General features: G+C 44.3%; 1 protein-coding gene across 1 annotated transcript in view; it reads left to right on the forward strand.

The window, feature by feature from the left end:
• The window catches only part of LOC139411892 (probable phospholipid-transporting ATPase IM), a 67,726-nt gene that overhangs the window by 30,615 nt on the left and 20,916 nt on the right, over positions 1–16,195 (forward strand). The window contains exons 13-19 of the mRNA XM_071158640.1: positions 2,190–2,233; positions 2,885–3,050; positions 8,244–8,432; positions 8,581–8,696; positions 9,263–9,427; positions 10,396–10,507; positions 13,260–13,365. Coding sequence (XP_071014741.1) covers positions 2,190–2,233; positions 2,885–3,050; positions 8,244–8,432; positions 8,581–8,696; positions 9,263–9,427; positions 10,396–10,507; positions 13,260–13,365 — 898 coding nt within the window. The remainder of the gene's footprint in view (positions 1–2,189; positions 2,234–2,884; positions 3,051–8,243; positions 8,433–8,580; positions 8,697–9,262; positions 9,428–10,395; positions 10,508–13,259; positions 13,366–16,195) is intronic.

The following is a 16,195-nucleotide window of genomic DNA, read 5'->3' on the forward strand; positions in this document are numbered from 1 at the left end:
AGGATCCAAATCCATAGGATGTAGTGATCACAATATAGTATCCATATCTATGATAACCAAAGTTCCAAAGGCTGGGCCTAATATAGTGTATAAGAAGTCATGGGGCCTAATATAGTGTATAAGAGGTCATGGGGCCTAATATAGTGTATAAGAGGTCATGGGGCCTAATATAGTGTATAAGAGGTCATGGGGCCTAATATAGTGTATAAGAGGTCATGGGGCCTAATATAGTGTATAAGAGGTCACGGGGCCTAATATAGTGTATAAGAGGTCATACAATACGTTTTGTAGTGATTCATATGTTGATGATGTAAAGAATATGTGTTGGTCCGTGGTGTGTAAAGAAGAGCAACCAGACGCTGCTGGTCTGTGGTGTGTAATGAGGAGCAACCAGACGCTGCTGGTCTGTGGTGTGTAATGAGGAGCAACCAGACGCTGCTGGTCTGTGGTGTGTAATGAGGAGCAACCAGACGCTGCTGGTCTGTGGTGTGTAATGAGGAGCAACCAGACGCTGCTGGTCTGTGGTGTGTAATGAGGAGAAACCAGACGCTGCTGGTCTGTGGTGTGTAATGAGGAGCAACCAGACGCTGCTGGTCCGTGTTGTGTAAAGAAGAGCAACTAGATGCTGCACTTGGCACATTGATGCAATTGCTTATTCCAGTTACTAATAAGCATGAACCCATGAACTTCTCCGGGATCGGGGTCCCTTCCACGGGACTTTAAGCTTTGTATTTGGGACAAATCATTCACCACACCCCTAAACCTCAACTAAAGCTCGTAATGAATAATGTGGAAATTGAGCAAGTTGAGGAGAGACTAAACTGCTTGGAGTTACCCTGGATTGTTAACTGTCGTGGTCGAAACATATTGATATAACAGTAGCTAAGATGGGGAGAAGTCGGTCTATAATAAAGCGCTGCTCTACCTTCTTAACAACACTATCAACAAGGCAGGTCCTACAGGCCCTAGTTTCTACCTTCTTAACAACACTATCAACAAGGCAGGTCCTACAGACCCTAGTTTCTACCTTCTTAACAACACTATCAACAAGGCAGGTCCTACAGGCCCTAGTTTCTACCTTCTTAACAACACTATCAACAAGGCAGGTCCTACAGGCCCTAGTTTCTACCTTCTTAACAACACTATCAACAAGGCAGGTCCTACAGACCCTAGTTTCTACCTTCTTAACAACACTATCAACAAGGCAGGTCCTACAGGCCCTAGTTTATACCTTCTTAACAACACTATCAACAAGGCAGGTCCTACAGACCCTAGTTTCTACCTTCTTAACAACACTATCAACAAGGCAGGTCCTACAGGCCCTAGTTTCTACCATCTTAACAACACTATCAACAAGGCAGGTCCTACAGGCGCTAGTTTATACCTTCTTAACAACACTATCAACAAGGCAGGTCCTACAGGCCCTAGTTTCTACCTTCTTAACAACACTATCAACAAGGCAGGTCCTACAGGCCCTAGTTTCTACCTTCTTAACAACACTATCAACAAGGCAGGTCCTACAGGCTCTAGTTTTGCCACACCTGGTCTACTGTTCAGTCGTCTGGTCAGGTGCCACAAAGAGGGACTTGGGAAAATTGCAGTTGGCTCAGAACAGAGCAGCAAGGCTGGCACTTAAAAATACACGGAGAGTTAACATTAATGACATGCACGTCAATCTCTCATGGCTCAAAGTGGAAGAGAGATTGACTTGATTGACAAGCTGACAAGCTGAATATACCGAGCTGTCTGTTTAAAATACTATACCCCATAAGACATGCCACCAGAAGTCTCATCACAGTCCCCAAGTCCAGAACAGACTATGGGAGGCGCACAGTACTACATAGAGCCGTGACTACATGGAACTCTATTCCACATCAGGGAACTGATGCAGCAGTAGAATCAGATTTAAAAAAACTGATAAAAATACACCTTATGGAACAGCGGGGACTGTGAAGAGACACACACATGCACAGATACACGCATACACACACACATGATAACATACGTACTATACACACACACACACACACGTACACGTGGATTTTGTGTTGTGAATTCTTTAATGAATGTATTGTAATGTTTTTCACATTTTTGCCAGACCCCAGGAAGCGTAGCTGTTGCCTTGGCAGCAGCTAATGGTGATCTGTAATAAATACATTAACTCATCCAATATCCATCTTCTTTTCCAGGGGAAGTATTTGGCTACACTGGCCAGAGACAGGAGATCAACGAGGTGAGTATTAGATTTATGAGTACTTACTGCTAGTACTTACTGCTAGTATGTACTGCTAGTACTTACTGCTCGTATGTACTGCTAGTACTTACTGCTAGTACTTACTGCTCGTATGTACTGCTAGTATGTACTGCTAGTACTTACTGCTAGTACTTACTGCTCGTACTTACTGCTAGTACATACTGCTAGTACTTACTGCTCGTATGTACTGCTAGTACTTACTGCTAGTACTTACTGCTACTATTTACTGATAGTACTTACTGCTAGTATGTACTGCTAGTACTTACTGCAGGTACTTACTGCTAGTACTTACTGCTAGTATGTACTGCTAGTACTTACTGCTAGTACTTACTGCTAGTATGTACTGCTAGTATGTACTGCTAGTACTTACTGCTAGTATTTACTGATAGTACTTACTTGCTAGTTTGTACTGCTAGTATGTACTGCTAGTATATACTGCTAGTACTTACTGCTAGTACTTACTGCTAGTACTTACTGCTAGTATGTACTGCTAGTACGTACTGCTAGTACTTACTGCTAGTATGTACTGCTAGTACTTACTGCTAGTACTTACTGCTAGTACTTACTGCTAGTCAAGAACAATGAGTAGCACAAGGCTTTCTCTCTCTCTCTACCCCCATTCTACCCCAGCACACAGAAACAGTGGACTGGTCATTCAACCCTTTGGCTGATCATCACTTCTCCTTCCATGACCACTCCCTGGTGGAGGCTTTGAAGCAGGAGAGTCCTGAAGTCCAGTCCTTCTTCAGACTATTGGCCCTCTGTCACACCGTTATGGCTGAGGAGAAGATAGAGGGTGAGGAGCGAGAGGAGAGAGAGAGAGAGAGAGAGAGAGAGAGAGAGAGAGAGAGAGAGAGAGAGAGAGAGAGAGAGAGAGAGAGAGAGAGAGAGAGAGAGAGAGAGAGAGAGAGAGAGAGAGAGAGAGAGAGAGAGAGAGAGAGAGAGAGAGAGAGAGAGAGAGAGAGGCATGTTGTTTGTTAATGAAACAATTTTCAGATGTTGACATTGTGTGTGTATGAAAGGGAAGACTGTGTGTTTATCCATATTCATGTATGTATGCAACATAAAGAGCGGGAGGGAGAGAGGGAGAGAGAGAGATAGGCTTTTTCTTAATTGGATCTAAGATGGCGCTGACAGACATGGCAGCTCTGCTTCCAGCTTCTAAGCAATTTGGCAGTATTTCGTTTTTTTGTGTGTTATTTCTTATATTACCCAGAAAGCCTTTTGTTTTATTACAGCCAGAAATAACTTTTGGATATCAGAGCAGCGTTAACTCACCAGCATTACGACCAGAAATACGATTTTCCCGAATTGAATCCTTTCCTCCAAAAAAATTGGAGGAAACGCTACCGAAATTCTATCAACACATTGCCTGTAGTATTCGCGCTACAAGAACTATTGACCATTGTTACTCTCCCTTCTGGGATGGCTACCAGGCCCTCCCATGCCCTCCCTTCAGCAAATCAAATTACAACTCCATTCTGCTCCTCCCTTCCTATAGGCAGAAATTCAAACAGGAAGTACCCATGTTAAGGTCTATTCAATGCTGGTCTGACCAATCAGAATTCATGCTACAAGATTGTTTTGATCACATGTAATGGGACATGTTCCGGGTTGCCTCTGAGAATAACATTGACATATACACGGACACAGTGACTGTGTTCATCAGGAAGTGGATAGGGAATGTTCTTCCCACTGTGTCTATTAAAACCTACCCAAACCAAAAAACGTGGATAGATGTCAGCATTCGAGCAGAACTGAAAGCGCGACCCACTGCATTCAACCATGGCAAGGTGACTGGGAATATGGTCAAATACAAACAGTGTAATTATTCCCACCGTAAGACAATCAAACAGGCAAAACATCAGTACAGAGACAAAGTGGAGTCACTATTAAACGGCCCAGACACGTATGTGACAGGGTCTACAGACAATCACAGACAACACAGGAAAAACCAGCCATGTCGCAGACACTGACGTCTTGCTCCCGGACAAACTAAACACCTTCTTCGCCCGCTTTGAGGACGCGGTCCGCTTCCAAGGACTGTGGGCTCTGTTTCTCCGTGGCCGACGTGAGTAAGACATTTAAGCGTGTTAACCCTCGCAGGGCTGCCAGTCCAGATGGTATCCCTAGCCGCATCTTCAGAGAATGCGCAGACCAGCTGGCTGGAGTGTTTTCAGACATATTCAATCTCTACCCATCTCAGTCTGCTGTCCACACTTGCTTCAAGATGTCCACCATTGTTCCTGTACCCAAGAAAGCAAAGGTAACTGAACGAAATGACAAGCACCCTGTAGCACTCACAACTGTCATCATGAAGTGATTTGAGATGCTAGTTAAGGGTCATATCACCTCTACCTTACCTGACACCCTAGACCCACTTCAATTTGCATACCGCCCAATAAATCCACAGATTATGCAATCGCCATCGCACTTCACACTGCCCTATCTCATCTGGACAAGAGGAATACCTATGTAAGACTGCTGTTCATTGACTATAGTTCAGCCTTCAACACCATAGTACCCTCCAACCTCATCATTAGGCTCAGGGCCCTGGGTCTGAACCCTGCCCTGTGCAACTGGGTCCTGGACTTCCTGACGGGCCGCCCCCTGGTGGTGAAACAACACCTCCACTTTTTAAGTGGGAGAACTTGCACAATTGGTGGCTGACTAAATACCTTTTTTGCCCCACTGTATTAGGCAGATGTTATTGCGGGTGTAGCGAAATGCTTGTGTTCCTAGCTCCAACAGTGCAGTAGTATCTAACAATTCACAACAATACACACAAATCTAAAAGTAAAAAAAGAATGGAATTAACAAATATATAAATATTAGGACGAACAATGTCACAGTGGCATTGACTAAAATACAGTAGAATAGAATATAGTACATACATATGAAATTATTAAAGCAGTATGTAAGCATTATTAAAGTGACTAGTATTCCATTATTAAAGTGACTAGTATTCCATTATTAAAGTGACCAGTGTTCCATTATTAAAGTGACTAGTATTCCATTATTAAAGTGACTAGTATTCCATTATTAAAGTGACTAGTATTCCATTATTAAAGTGACTAGTGTTCCATTATTAAAGTGACTAGTGTTCCATTATTAAAGTGACTAGTATTACATTATTAAAGTGACAAGTATTCCATTATTAAAGTAAGTCGTGTTCCATTATTAAAGTGACTAGTATTCCATTATTAAAGTGACTAGTATTCCATTATTAAAGTGACCAGTGTTCCATTATTAAAGTGACTAGTATTCCATTATTAAAGTGACTAGTATTCCATTATTAAAGTGACTAGTGTTCCATTATTAAAGTGACTAGTGTTCCATTATTAAAGTGACCAGTGTTCCATTATTAAAGTGACTAGTGTTCCATTATTAAAGTGACTAGTGTTCCATTATTAAGGTGACCAGTGATTCCATGTCTTTGTATATGGGGCAGCAGCCTCTAAGATGCAGGGTTGGGTAACCGGGTGGTAGCCGGCTAGTGATGGATATTTAACAGTCTGATGGCCTTGAGATAGAAGCTGTTTTTCAGTCTCTCGGTCCCTGCTTTGATGCACCTGTACTGACCTCGCCTTCTGGATGCTAGCGGGGTGAACAGGCAGTGGCTCGGGTGGTTGGTGTCCTTGATGATCTTTATGGCCTTCCTGTGACATCGGGTGGTGTAGGTGTCCTGGAGGGCAGGTAGTTTGCCCCCGATGAAGCGTTGGGCAGACTTCACCACCCTTTGGAGAGCCTTACGGTTGTGGGCGGAGCAGTTGCCATACCAGGCAGTGATACAGCCCAACAGGATGCTCTCAATTGTACATCTGTAAAATATTTGTGAGGGTCTTAGGGGCCAAGCCAAATTTCTTTAGCCTCCTGAGGTTGAAGAGGCGCTGTTGTGCCTTCTTCACCACACTGTCTGTGTGGGTGGACCATTTCAGATTGTCAGTGATGTCTATGCCGAGGAACTTAAAACTTTTCACCTTCTCCACTGTGGCCCCGTCGAAGTCCAAATTATGGTGGAAAATAAGTATTTGGTCACCTACAAACAAGCAAGATTTCTGGCTCTCACACCCCTGTAGCTTCTTCTTTAAAAGGCTCCTCTGTTCCCCACTCGTTACCTGTATTAATGGCACCTGTTTGAACTTGTTATCAGTATAAAATACACCTGTCCACAACCTCAAACAGTCACACTCCAAACTCCACTATGGCCAAGACCAAAGAGCTGTCAAAGGACACCAGAAACAAAATTGTAGACCTGCACCAGGCTGGGAAGACTGAATCTGCAATAGGTAAGCAGCTTGGTTTGAAGAAATCAACTGTGGGAGCAATTATTAGGAAATGGAAGACATACAAGACCACTGATAATCTCCCTCGATCTGGGGCTCCACGCAAGATCTCACCCCGTGGGGTCAAAATTACCACAAGAACGGTGAGCAAAAATCCCAGAACCACACGGGGGGACCTAGTGAATGACCTGCAGAGAGCTGGGACCAAAATAACAAAGCCTACCATCAGTAACACACTACGCCGCCAGGGACTCAAATCCTGCAGTGCCAGACGTGTCCCCCTGCTTAAGCCAGTACATGTCCCGGCCCGTCTGAAGTTTGCTAGAGAGCATTTGGATGATCCAGAAGAAGATTGTGAATGTCATATGGTTAGATGAAACCAAAATATAACTTTTCGGTAAAAACTCAACTCGTCGTGTTTGGAGGACAAAGAATGCTGAGTTGCATCCAAAGAACACCATACCTACTGTGAAGCATGGGGGTGGAAACATCATGCTTTGGGGCTGTTTTTCTGCAAAGGGACCAGGATGACTGATCCATGTAAAGGAAAGAATGAATGGGGCCATGTATCGTGAGATTTTGAGTGAAAACCTCCTTCCATCAGCAAGGGCATTGAAGATGAAACGCGGCTGGGTCTTTCAGCATGACAATGATCCCAAACACACCGCCTGGGCAACGAAAGAGTGGCTTCGTAAGAAGCATTTCAAGGTCCTGGAGTGGCCTAGCCAGTCTCCAGATCTCAACCCAATAGAACATTTTTGGAGGGAGTTGGAAGTCCGTGTTGCCCAGCAACAGCCCCAAAACATCACTGCTCTAGAGGAGATCTGCATGGAGGAATGGGCCAAAATAGTGTGTGAAACAGTGTGTGAAAACCTTGTGAAGACTTACAGAAAACGTTTGACCTCTGTCATTGCCAACAAAGGGTATATAACAAAGTATTGAGATAAACTTTTGTTATTGACCAAATACTTATTTTCCACCATAATTTGCAAATAAATTCATTAAAAATCCTACAATGTGATTTTCTGGATTTTTTGTCTGTCATAGTTGAAGTGTACCTATGATGAAAATTACAGGTCTCTCTCATCTTTTTAAGTGGGAGAACTTGCACAATTGGTGGCTGACTAAATACTTTTTTGCCCCACTGTATGTTTATGTGACCAATAAAATTATTTGGATTTGCTCAACGCCTGTTTCCTCTCTCGCCGCCTTTGGAAAAAGGTAAAAGGTCATCGAGGAGCGGCGGTGAGGAGAGGGAACGTGGACGAAAATGTGCTTGTATGAAACGATACACTCCCACTCACGTGTCATCAGGCATATTACCTTTACAGGGGTAATTCAATGGGTTACATGATGAAGTTAGTTGATGAAGTTAGTTGTTTTATAGATAAGAAGATAAATAGCATTTAGTTTTTCTCTCCTCTGATAAATCAAAAACTGATTGAAAATTCTTCCACTAAGGAACTCTGGTATGAGTCACATGATCCTCAATGAAAAGTGGCTATCAAGGTGGCAAGAACACTGTTCCATTCGCCCACTAACAAATTGACATCTCCTTGAGCACTCGACCACTTATCAGTATCTGGGTCACAGAGCAGAGAGGATGTAGAGATAGAGAGAAAACTACACCCACTTACTCACTTAAGTGACCCACTTACCCACTTACTCTAACAACAGGAAGCAACTTCACTCCCTCTGTACAGGTGAGCTGCTGTACCAGGCCCAGTCCCCTGACGAAGGTGCCTTGGTAACCGCTGCACGCAATTTTGGCTTTGTGTTCCGCTCTCGCACGCCAGAGAGCGTCACCATCGTAGAGATGGGAGAACAACACAGTTACGAACTCCTCGCCATCCTTGACTTCAACAACGTCCGCAAGAGGATGTCCGTCATTGGTAAACAGCCCTCTGGAAACACGTTTCATGGGAGATTTAAGTTCCTTGCTGCTCATTGTAAGATGTCTATGCAAACATAATTCTTACTATGTTGTGTGTGTGTGTGTGTGTGTGTGCGTGTGCGTGCATGCGTGCGTGCGTGCGACAGTACGGAGCCCAGAGGGGAAGCTGTGTTTGTACTGTAAAGGAGCAGACACCATGGTCTATGAGAGGCTGGACCAGTCCTGTACCAAGCTGATGGATGTCACCACTGAACACCTCAATGTAAAAGTGTGTGTGTGTGTCAGAGGAGGCTGGTGGGAGGAGCTATAAGAGGAAGTTGTAATAGCTGGATCAGGATGGAACACATGGAAACATTGATTCTGTTCCAACCATGACATTGAGCCCCTCCTCTTATAGCGCCTCCCACCAGCCTCCTCTGGTGTGCGCGTGTGTGTGTGTGTGTGTGTGTGTGTGTGTGTGTGTGTGTGTGTGCATCTGCATGTGGGTCTGTGTAGGAGAGAGGGGGGAGACAGAGAGAGGGGGGAGACAGAGAGAGGGGGAGACAGAGAGAGGGGGAAACAGAGGGAGGGGGAGACAGAGAGAAGGGCAGACAGAGGGAGGGGCAGACAGAGAGAAGGGGAGACAGCGAGGGGGAGACAGAGGGAGGGGGAGACAGAGAGCGGGGGAGACAGAGAGGGGGAGACAGAGAGAGGAAGAGCGAGAGAGAGAGTCTGAGTGTGTCTGCCTCTCTCTTCCTCCCTGTACTTCTGCGAAAGAGTGGCTCAATAAATATAAAACCATCCCAAATCACGTTGTATATAAATTGTGTGTGTGTTCTGTCCCTACAGGAGTTTGCCGGTGAGGGCCTGCGGACCCTAGCTCTAGCCTATAAGGACCTGGATGAGGAATACTTCAGCAGATGGAAACAGCGCCACCATGAGGCCAGCACAGCCCTGGAGGACAGGGAGGACAAACTAGACCAGCTCTATGAGGAGATAGAGAAAGATCTGATGGTAGGAAGGAGTTAAACACTTAAACCAGGATCAGATGAACGTCTACAGACAAAGACTGGGTGATACAGCATGTCTTAAAGTGAAGGTAGCCCGGTTGAAAATTAAATCCAGGGAAAATTATAAATAAACTTCCCAATAAAAAGTTCCTACTTAATTTCATGTTTTAACAGTAAATTGCCTCTGAACCAGGGTCAGTTTAGCTTCAACAAATTACAGATATGAAAAGACCTAATGGTATGTTCTGAACACTGAACCAGGGTCAGTTTAGCTTTGACAGGTTAAAGATATGAAAAGACCTAATGGTATGTTCTGAACACTGAACCAGGGTCAGTTTAGCTTTGACAGGTTAAAGATATGAAAAGATCTAATGGTATGTCCTGAACACTGAACCAGGGTCAGTTTAGCTTTGACAGGTTAAAGATATGAAAAGACCTAATGGTATGTCCTGAACACTGAACCAGGGTCAGTTTAGCTTTGACAGGTTAAAGATATGAAAAGACCTAATGGTATGTCCTGAACACTGAACCAGGGTCAGTTTAGCTTTGACAGGTTAAAGATATGAAAAGACCTAATGGTATGTCCTGAACACTGAACCAGGGTCAGTTTAGCTTTGACAGGTTAAAGATATGAAAAGACCTAATGGTATGTCCTGAACACTGAACCAGGATCAGTTTAGCTTTGACAGGTTAAAGATATGAAAAGACCTAATGGTATGTCCTGAACACTGAACCAGGATCAGTTTAGCTTTGACAGGTTAAAGATATGAAAAGACCTAATGGTATGTCCTGAACACTGAACCAGGGGCCGTTTTAGCTCTTACAGATAGAGAAAGGATTGTAATTAAATGTGTGTGTGTGTGTGTGTGTGTGTGTGTGTGTGTGTGTGTGTGTGTGTGTGTGTGTGTGTGTGTGTGTGTGTGTGTGTGCGCGCGTGCGCGCGTGCATGCCCGCGTGCATGTGTGTGTGTAGTTGCTGGGAGCTACAGCCATAGAGGATAAGCTCCAGGATGGTGTGCCACAGACCATCGAGCAGCTCGCCAAAGCTGACATCAAGATCTGGGTGCTCACTGGTGACAAACAGGGTTAGTCAACAAGCAACATACTCTCAGCTATCTGCCTCACATATAACAGAATAACAATAGGTTTTCCCAGAGAGTCCTGGCAAAATTCTTGCGTGAGAAATTGCTCTTTGCAAAGAAGCAATTTTTAATTTAATTTTTTTACAATTTTAATTGAAAATAATAACAGTAAGGTACTTAATTGTTACCCAGATTTGATGTTAAAATCAAATGGCTGCATTGGATATTTAAAAGGTTGGTAAAATAAAAATAAATAATGTTATCTTATTTTGGACAACGATGTGGTTGTTTCTTCCAAACCACCAAGGTATTTAAGCCACGTCTATCTCTATGTCTAACTCAGAGGAGGCTGGTGGGATGGGGCTACAGGAGGACGGGCTCATTGTGACGGGTGGAATGTAATTCATGTAAAGCAGTGGAGGTTGCTGAGGTCAAAATGGAGTGAATGAAACGGTATCATACGCATGTTTTCATGTTTGACACCATTCCATTCACTCCATTCCATTCACTCCATTCCATTCACTCCATTCCATTCACTCCATTCCATTCAGTCCACTCCATTCACTCCATTCAGTCCACTCCATTCACTGCATTCAGTCCATTCCATTCACTCAATTCCATTCACTCCATTCACTCTATTCCAATCACTCCATTCCATTCACTCCATTCCATTCACTCCATTCCATTCACTCCATTCCATTCACTCCATTCAGTCCATTCCAATGACTCCATTCCAATCACTCCATTCCATTCACTCCATTCCATTCACTCCATTCAGTCCATTCCATTCAGTCCATTCCATTCACTCCATTCCATTCACTCCATTCACTCCATTCCATTCACTCCATTCCATTCACACCATTCCATTCACTCCATTCCATTCAGTCCATTCCAATCACTCCATTCCATTCACTCCATTACATTCACTCCATTCCATTCACTCCATTACATTCACTCCATTCCATTCACTCCATTCCATTCACTCCCTTCCATTCACACCATTCACTCCATTCACTCCATTCCAATCACTCCCTTCCATTCACACCATTCACTCCATTCACTCCATTCCATTCACTCCCATTCACTCCATTCCATTCACTCCATTCCATTCACTCCATTCCATTCACTCCCATTCACTCCATTCCATTCACTCCATTCCATTCACTCCATCACTCCATTCCATGCACTCCATTCCATTCACTCCATTCCATTCACTCCATCAGTCCATTCCAATCACTCCATTCCATTCACTCCATTACATTCACTCCATTCCATTCACTCCATTCCATTCAGTCCACTCCATTCACTCCATTCAGTCCACTCCATTCACTCCATTCAGTCCATTCCATTCACTCCATTCCATTCACTCCATTCACTCCATTCCATGCACTCCATTCCATTCACTCCATTCCATTCACTCCTTTCAGTCCATTCCAATCACTCCATTCCATTCACTCCATTCCATTCACTCCATTCCATTCACTCCATTCAGTCCATTCCAATCACTCCATTCCAATCACTCCATTCCATTCACTCCATTCCATTCACTCCATTCAGTCCATTCCATTCAGTCCATTCCAATCACTCCATTCAATTCACTCCATTCCATTCACTCCATTCCATTCACTCCATTCCATTCCCATTCACTCCATTCCATTCACTCCATTCCATTCACTCCATTCCATTCACACCATTCCATTCACTCCATTCCATTCAGCACTCCATTCCATTCACTCCATTCCATTCACTCCATTCAGTCCATTCCAATCACTCCATTCCATTCACTCCATTCCATTCCAATCACTCCATTCAGTCCATTTCACTCCATTCCATTCCATTCCATTCACTCCTCCATTCCATTCAGTCCATTCCTCCATTCCACATTCCATTCCTCCATTCCATCACTCACTCCATTCCATTCACTCCATTCCATTCCATTCACTCCATTCACTCCATTCCATTCACTCCATTCCATTCCACACCATTCCATTCACTCCATTCCATTCAGTCCATTCCAATCACTCCATCACTCCAATTCACTCCATTCCCATTCACTCCATTCCATTCACTCCATTACATTCACTCCATTCCATTCACTCCATTCCATTCACTCCATTCCAATCACTCCCCTTCCATTCCACACTCCATTCACTCCATCATTCCTCCATTCCATTCACTCCATTCCATTCAGTCCATTCCTCCATTCACTCCATTACATTCACTCCTCCATTCCATTCACTCCATTCCATTCACTCCATTCCATTCACTCCATTACATTCACTCCATTCCATTCACTCCTCCATTTCCATTCACTCCATTCCATTTCCATTCACTCCATTACATTTACTCCATTCCATCACTCCATTCCATTCACTCCATTCCATTCACTCCATTCCATTCACTCCATTCCATTCACTCCATTCCAATCCCGCTGTTCCTTAAGGTGTATTTGTACTTGTTTTTTGTAACTGATTCTACTGCTGCATCAGTTACCTGATGTAGAATAGAGTTCCATGTAGTCATGGCTCTATGTAGTACTGTGCCCCTCCCGTAGTCTGTTCTGGACTTGGGTGTTGTGAAGAGACCTCCGGTGGCATGTATTTGATACCATTTTACTCATTCAGCTCCAGCCATTACCACGAGCCCGTCCTCCCCAATTAGGGTGCCACCAACCTCCTTTGATGTGTAGGACCATATGTCCACATCACTGTGTCTGTCTCCAACTATCATATTGTGTGTTTCTGTCATGTGACAGAGACGGCGGAGAACATTGGCTACTCCTGCAACATGCTGCGAGAGGAGATGAACGACATTTTCATCGTGTCGGCCAACAACTCAGACGATGTCAGACAGGAACTGAGGTCAGAGGATTTGACATCATATCCCTGCCTGCCTCAATACTAACACCATTTGTCCAGGGTTTAGTACCTACCCAGCACCAATACACCTAATTCAACTTATAATGGCCTTTAAATGGAGACTGATTAGTTGACCGGTTGAAAAGTGGGATTGGAACAATGCCTGTCATTGCTGCTGTTCTTCAGAACCAGAATAGACCATCACATCCCATCCAATCCCAGGTTGATAACATCCCATCGCAGGTTGATAACATCTCATCCCAGGTTGATAACATCCCATCCCATCGCAGGTTGATAACATCTCATCCCAGGTTGATAACATCCCATCCCAGGTTGATAACATCCCATCCCATCCCAGGTTGATAACATCCCATCCCAGGTTGATAACATCTCATCCCAGGTTGATAACATCCCATCCCAGGTTGATAACATCCCATCCCAGGTTGATAACATCTCATCCCAGGTTGATAACATCCCATCCCAGGTTGATAACATCACATCCCATCCCAGGTTGATAACATCTCATCCCATCCCAGGTTGATAACATCTCATCCCAGGTTGATAACATCACATCCCAGGTTGATAACATCCCATCCCAAGTTGAAACCATCCCATCTCATCCCAGGTTGAAAACATCTCATCCCAGGTTGATAACATCTCATCCCAGGTTGATAACATCCCATCCCAGGTTGATAACATCGCATCCCAAGTTGAAACCATCCCATCTCATCCCAGGTTGATAACATCTCATCCCAGGTTGATAACATCTCATCCCAGGTTGATAACATCCCATCCCATCCCAGGTTGATAACATCCCATCCCAGGTTGATAACATCCCATCCCAAGTTGATAACATTACATCCCAGGTTGATAACATCTCATCCCAGGTTGATAACATCCCATCCCAGGTTGATAACATCCCATCCCATCCCAGGTTGATAACATCCCATCCCAGGTTGATAACATCTCATCCCAGGTTGATAACATCTCATCCCAGGTTGATAACATCTCATCCCAGGTTGATAACATCGCATCCCAGGTTGATAACATCCCATCCCAGGTTGATAACATCACATCCCAGGTTGATAACATCTCATCCCAGGTTGATAACATCTCATCCCAGGTTGATAACATCCCATCTCATCCCAGGTTGATAACATCTCATCCCAGGTTGATAACATCCCATCCCAGGTTGATAACATCCCATCCCATCCCAGGTTGATAACATCCCATCCCATCCCAGGTTGACAACATCTCATCCCAGGTTGATAACATCACATCCCAGGTTGATAACATCTCATCCCAGGTTGATAACATCGCATCCCAGGTTGATAACATCCCATCCCAGGTTGATAACATCTCATCCCAGGTTGAAAACATCTCATCCCAGGTTGATAACATCTCATCCCAGGTTGATAACATCCCATCCCAGGTTGATAACATCCCATCCCATCCCAGGTTGATAACATCCCATCCCATCCCAGGTTGATAACATCTCATCCCAGGTTGATAACATCCCATCTCATCCCAGGTTGATAACATCTCATCCCAGGTTGATAACATCCCATCTCATCCCAGGTTGATAACATCCCATCCCAGGTTGATAACATCCCATCCCATCCCAGGTTGATAACATCACATCCCAGGTTGATAACATCACATCCCAGGTTGATAACATCCCATCTCATCCCAGGTTGATAACATCCCATCCCAGGTTGATAACATCCCATCCCAGGTTGATAACATCACATCCCAGGTTGATAACATCCCATCCCAGGTTGATAACATCCCATCCCAGGTTGATAACATCTCATCCCAGGTTGATAACATCCCATCCCATCCCAGGTTGATAACATCCCATCCCAGGTTGATAACATCCCATCCCAGGTTGATAGCATCTCATCCCAGGTTGATAACATCCCATCCCAGGTTGATAACATCTCATCCCAGGTTGATAACATCCCATCCCAGGTTGATAACATCACATCCCAAGTTGAAACCATCCCATCCAATCCCAGGTTGATAACATCCCATCCCATCCCAGGTTGATAACATCCCATCCCAGGTTGATAACATCACATCCCAGGTTGAAACCATCCCATCCCATCCCAGGTTGATAACATCTCATCCCAGGTTGATAACATCCCATCCCAGGTTGATAACATCACATCCCAGGTTGATAACATCTCATCCCAGGTTGATAACATCCCATCCCAGGTTGATAACATCCCACCCCAGGTTGATAACATCCCATCCAATCCCAGGTTGATAACATCCCATCCCATCCCAGGTTGATAACATCTCATCCCAGGTTGATAACATCCCATCCCAGGTTGATAACATCTCATCCCAGGTTGATAACATCTCATCCCACGTTGATAGCATCCCATCCCAGGTTGATAACATCCCATCCCAGGTTGATAACATCCCATCTCATCCCAGGTTGATAACATCCCATCCCAGGTTGATAACATCCCATCCAATCCCAGGTTGATAACATCCCATCCCAGGTTGATAACATCCCATCCCAGGTTGATAACATCCCATCCCATCCCATCCCAGGTTGATAACATCTCATCCCAGGTTGATAACATCCCATCCCAGGTTGATAACATCCCATCCCAGGTTGATAACATCCCAGGTTGATAACATCCCATCCCAGGTTGATAACATCCCATCCCAGGTTGATAACATCCCATCCCATCCCAGGTTGATAACATCCCATCCCAGGTTGATAACATCTCATCCCAGGTTGATAACATCACATCCCAGGTTGATAACATCCCATCCCAGGTTGATAACATCTCATCCCAGGTTGATAACATCCCATCCC

This window comes from Oncorhynchus clarkii, chromosome 6 (assembly GCF_045791955.1).
Source record: "Oncorhynchus clarkii lewisi isolate Uvic-CL-2024 chromosome 6, UVic_Ocla_1.0, whole genome shotgun sequence".
Taxonomy (NCBI): domain Eukaryota; kingdom Metazoa; phylum Chordata; class Actinopteri; order Salmoniformes; family Salmonidae; genus Oncorhynchus; species Oncorhynchus clarkii.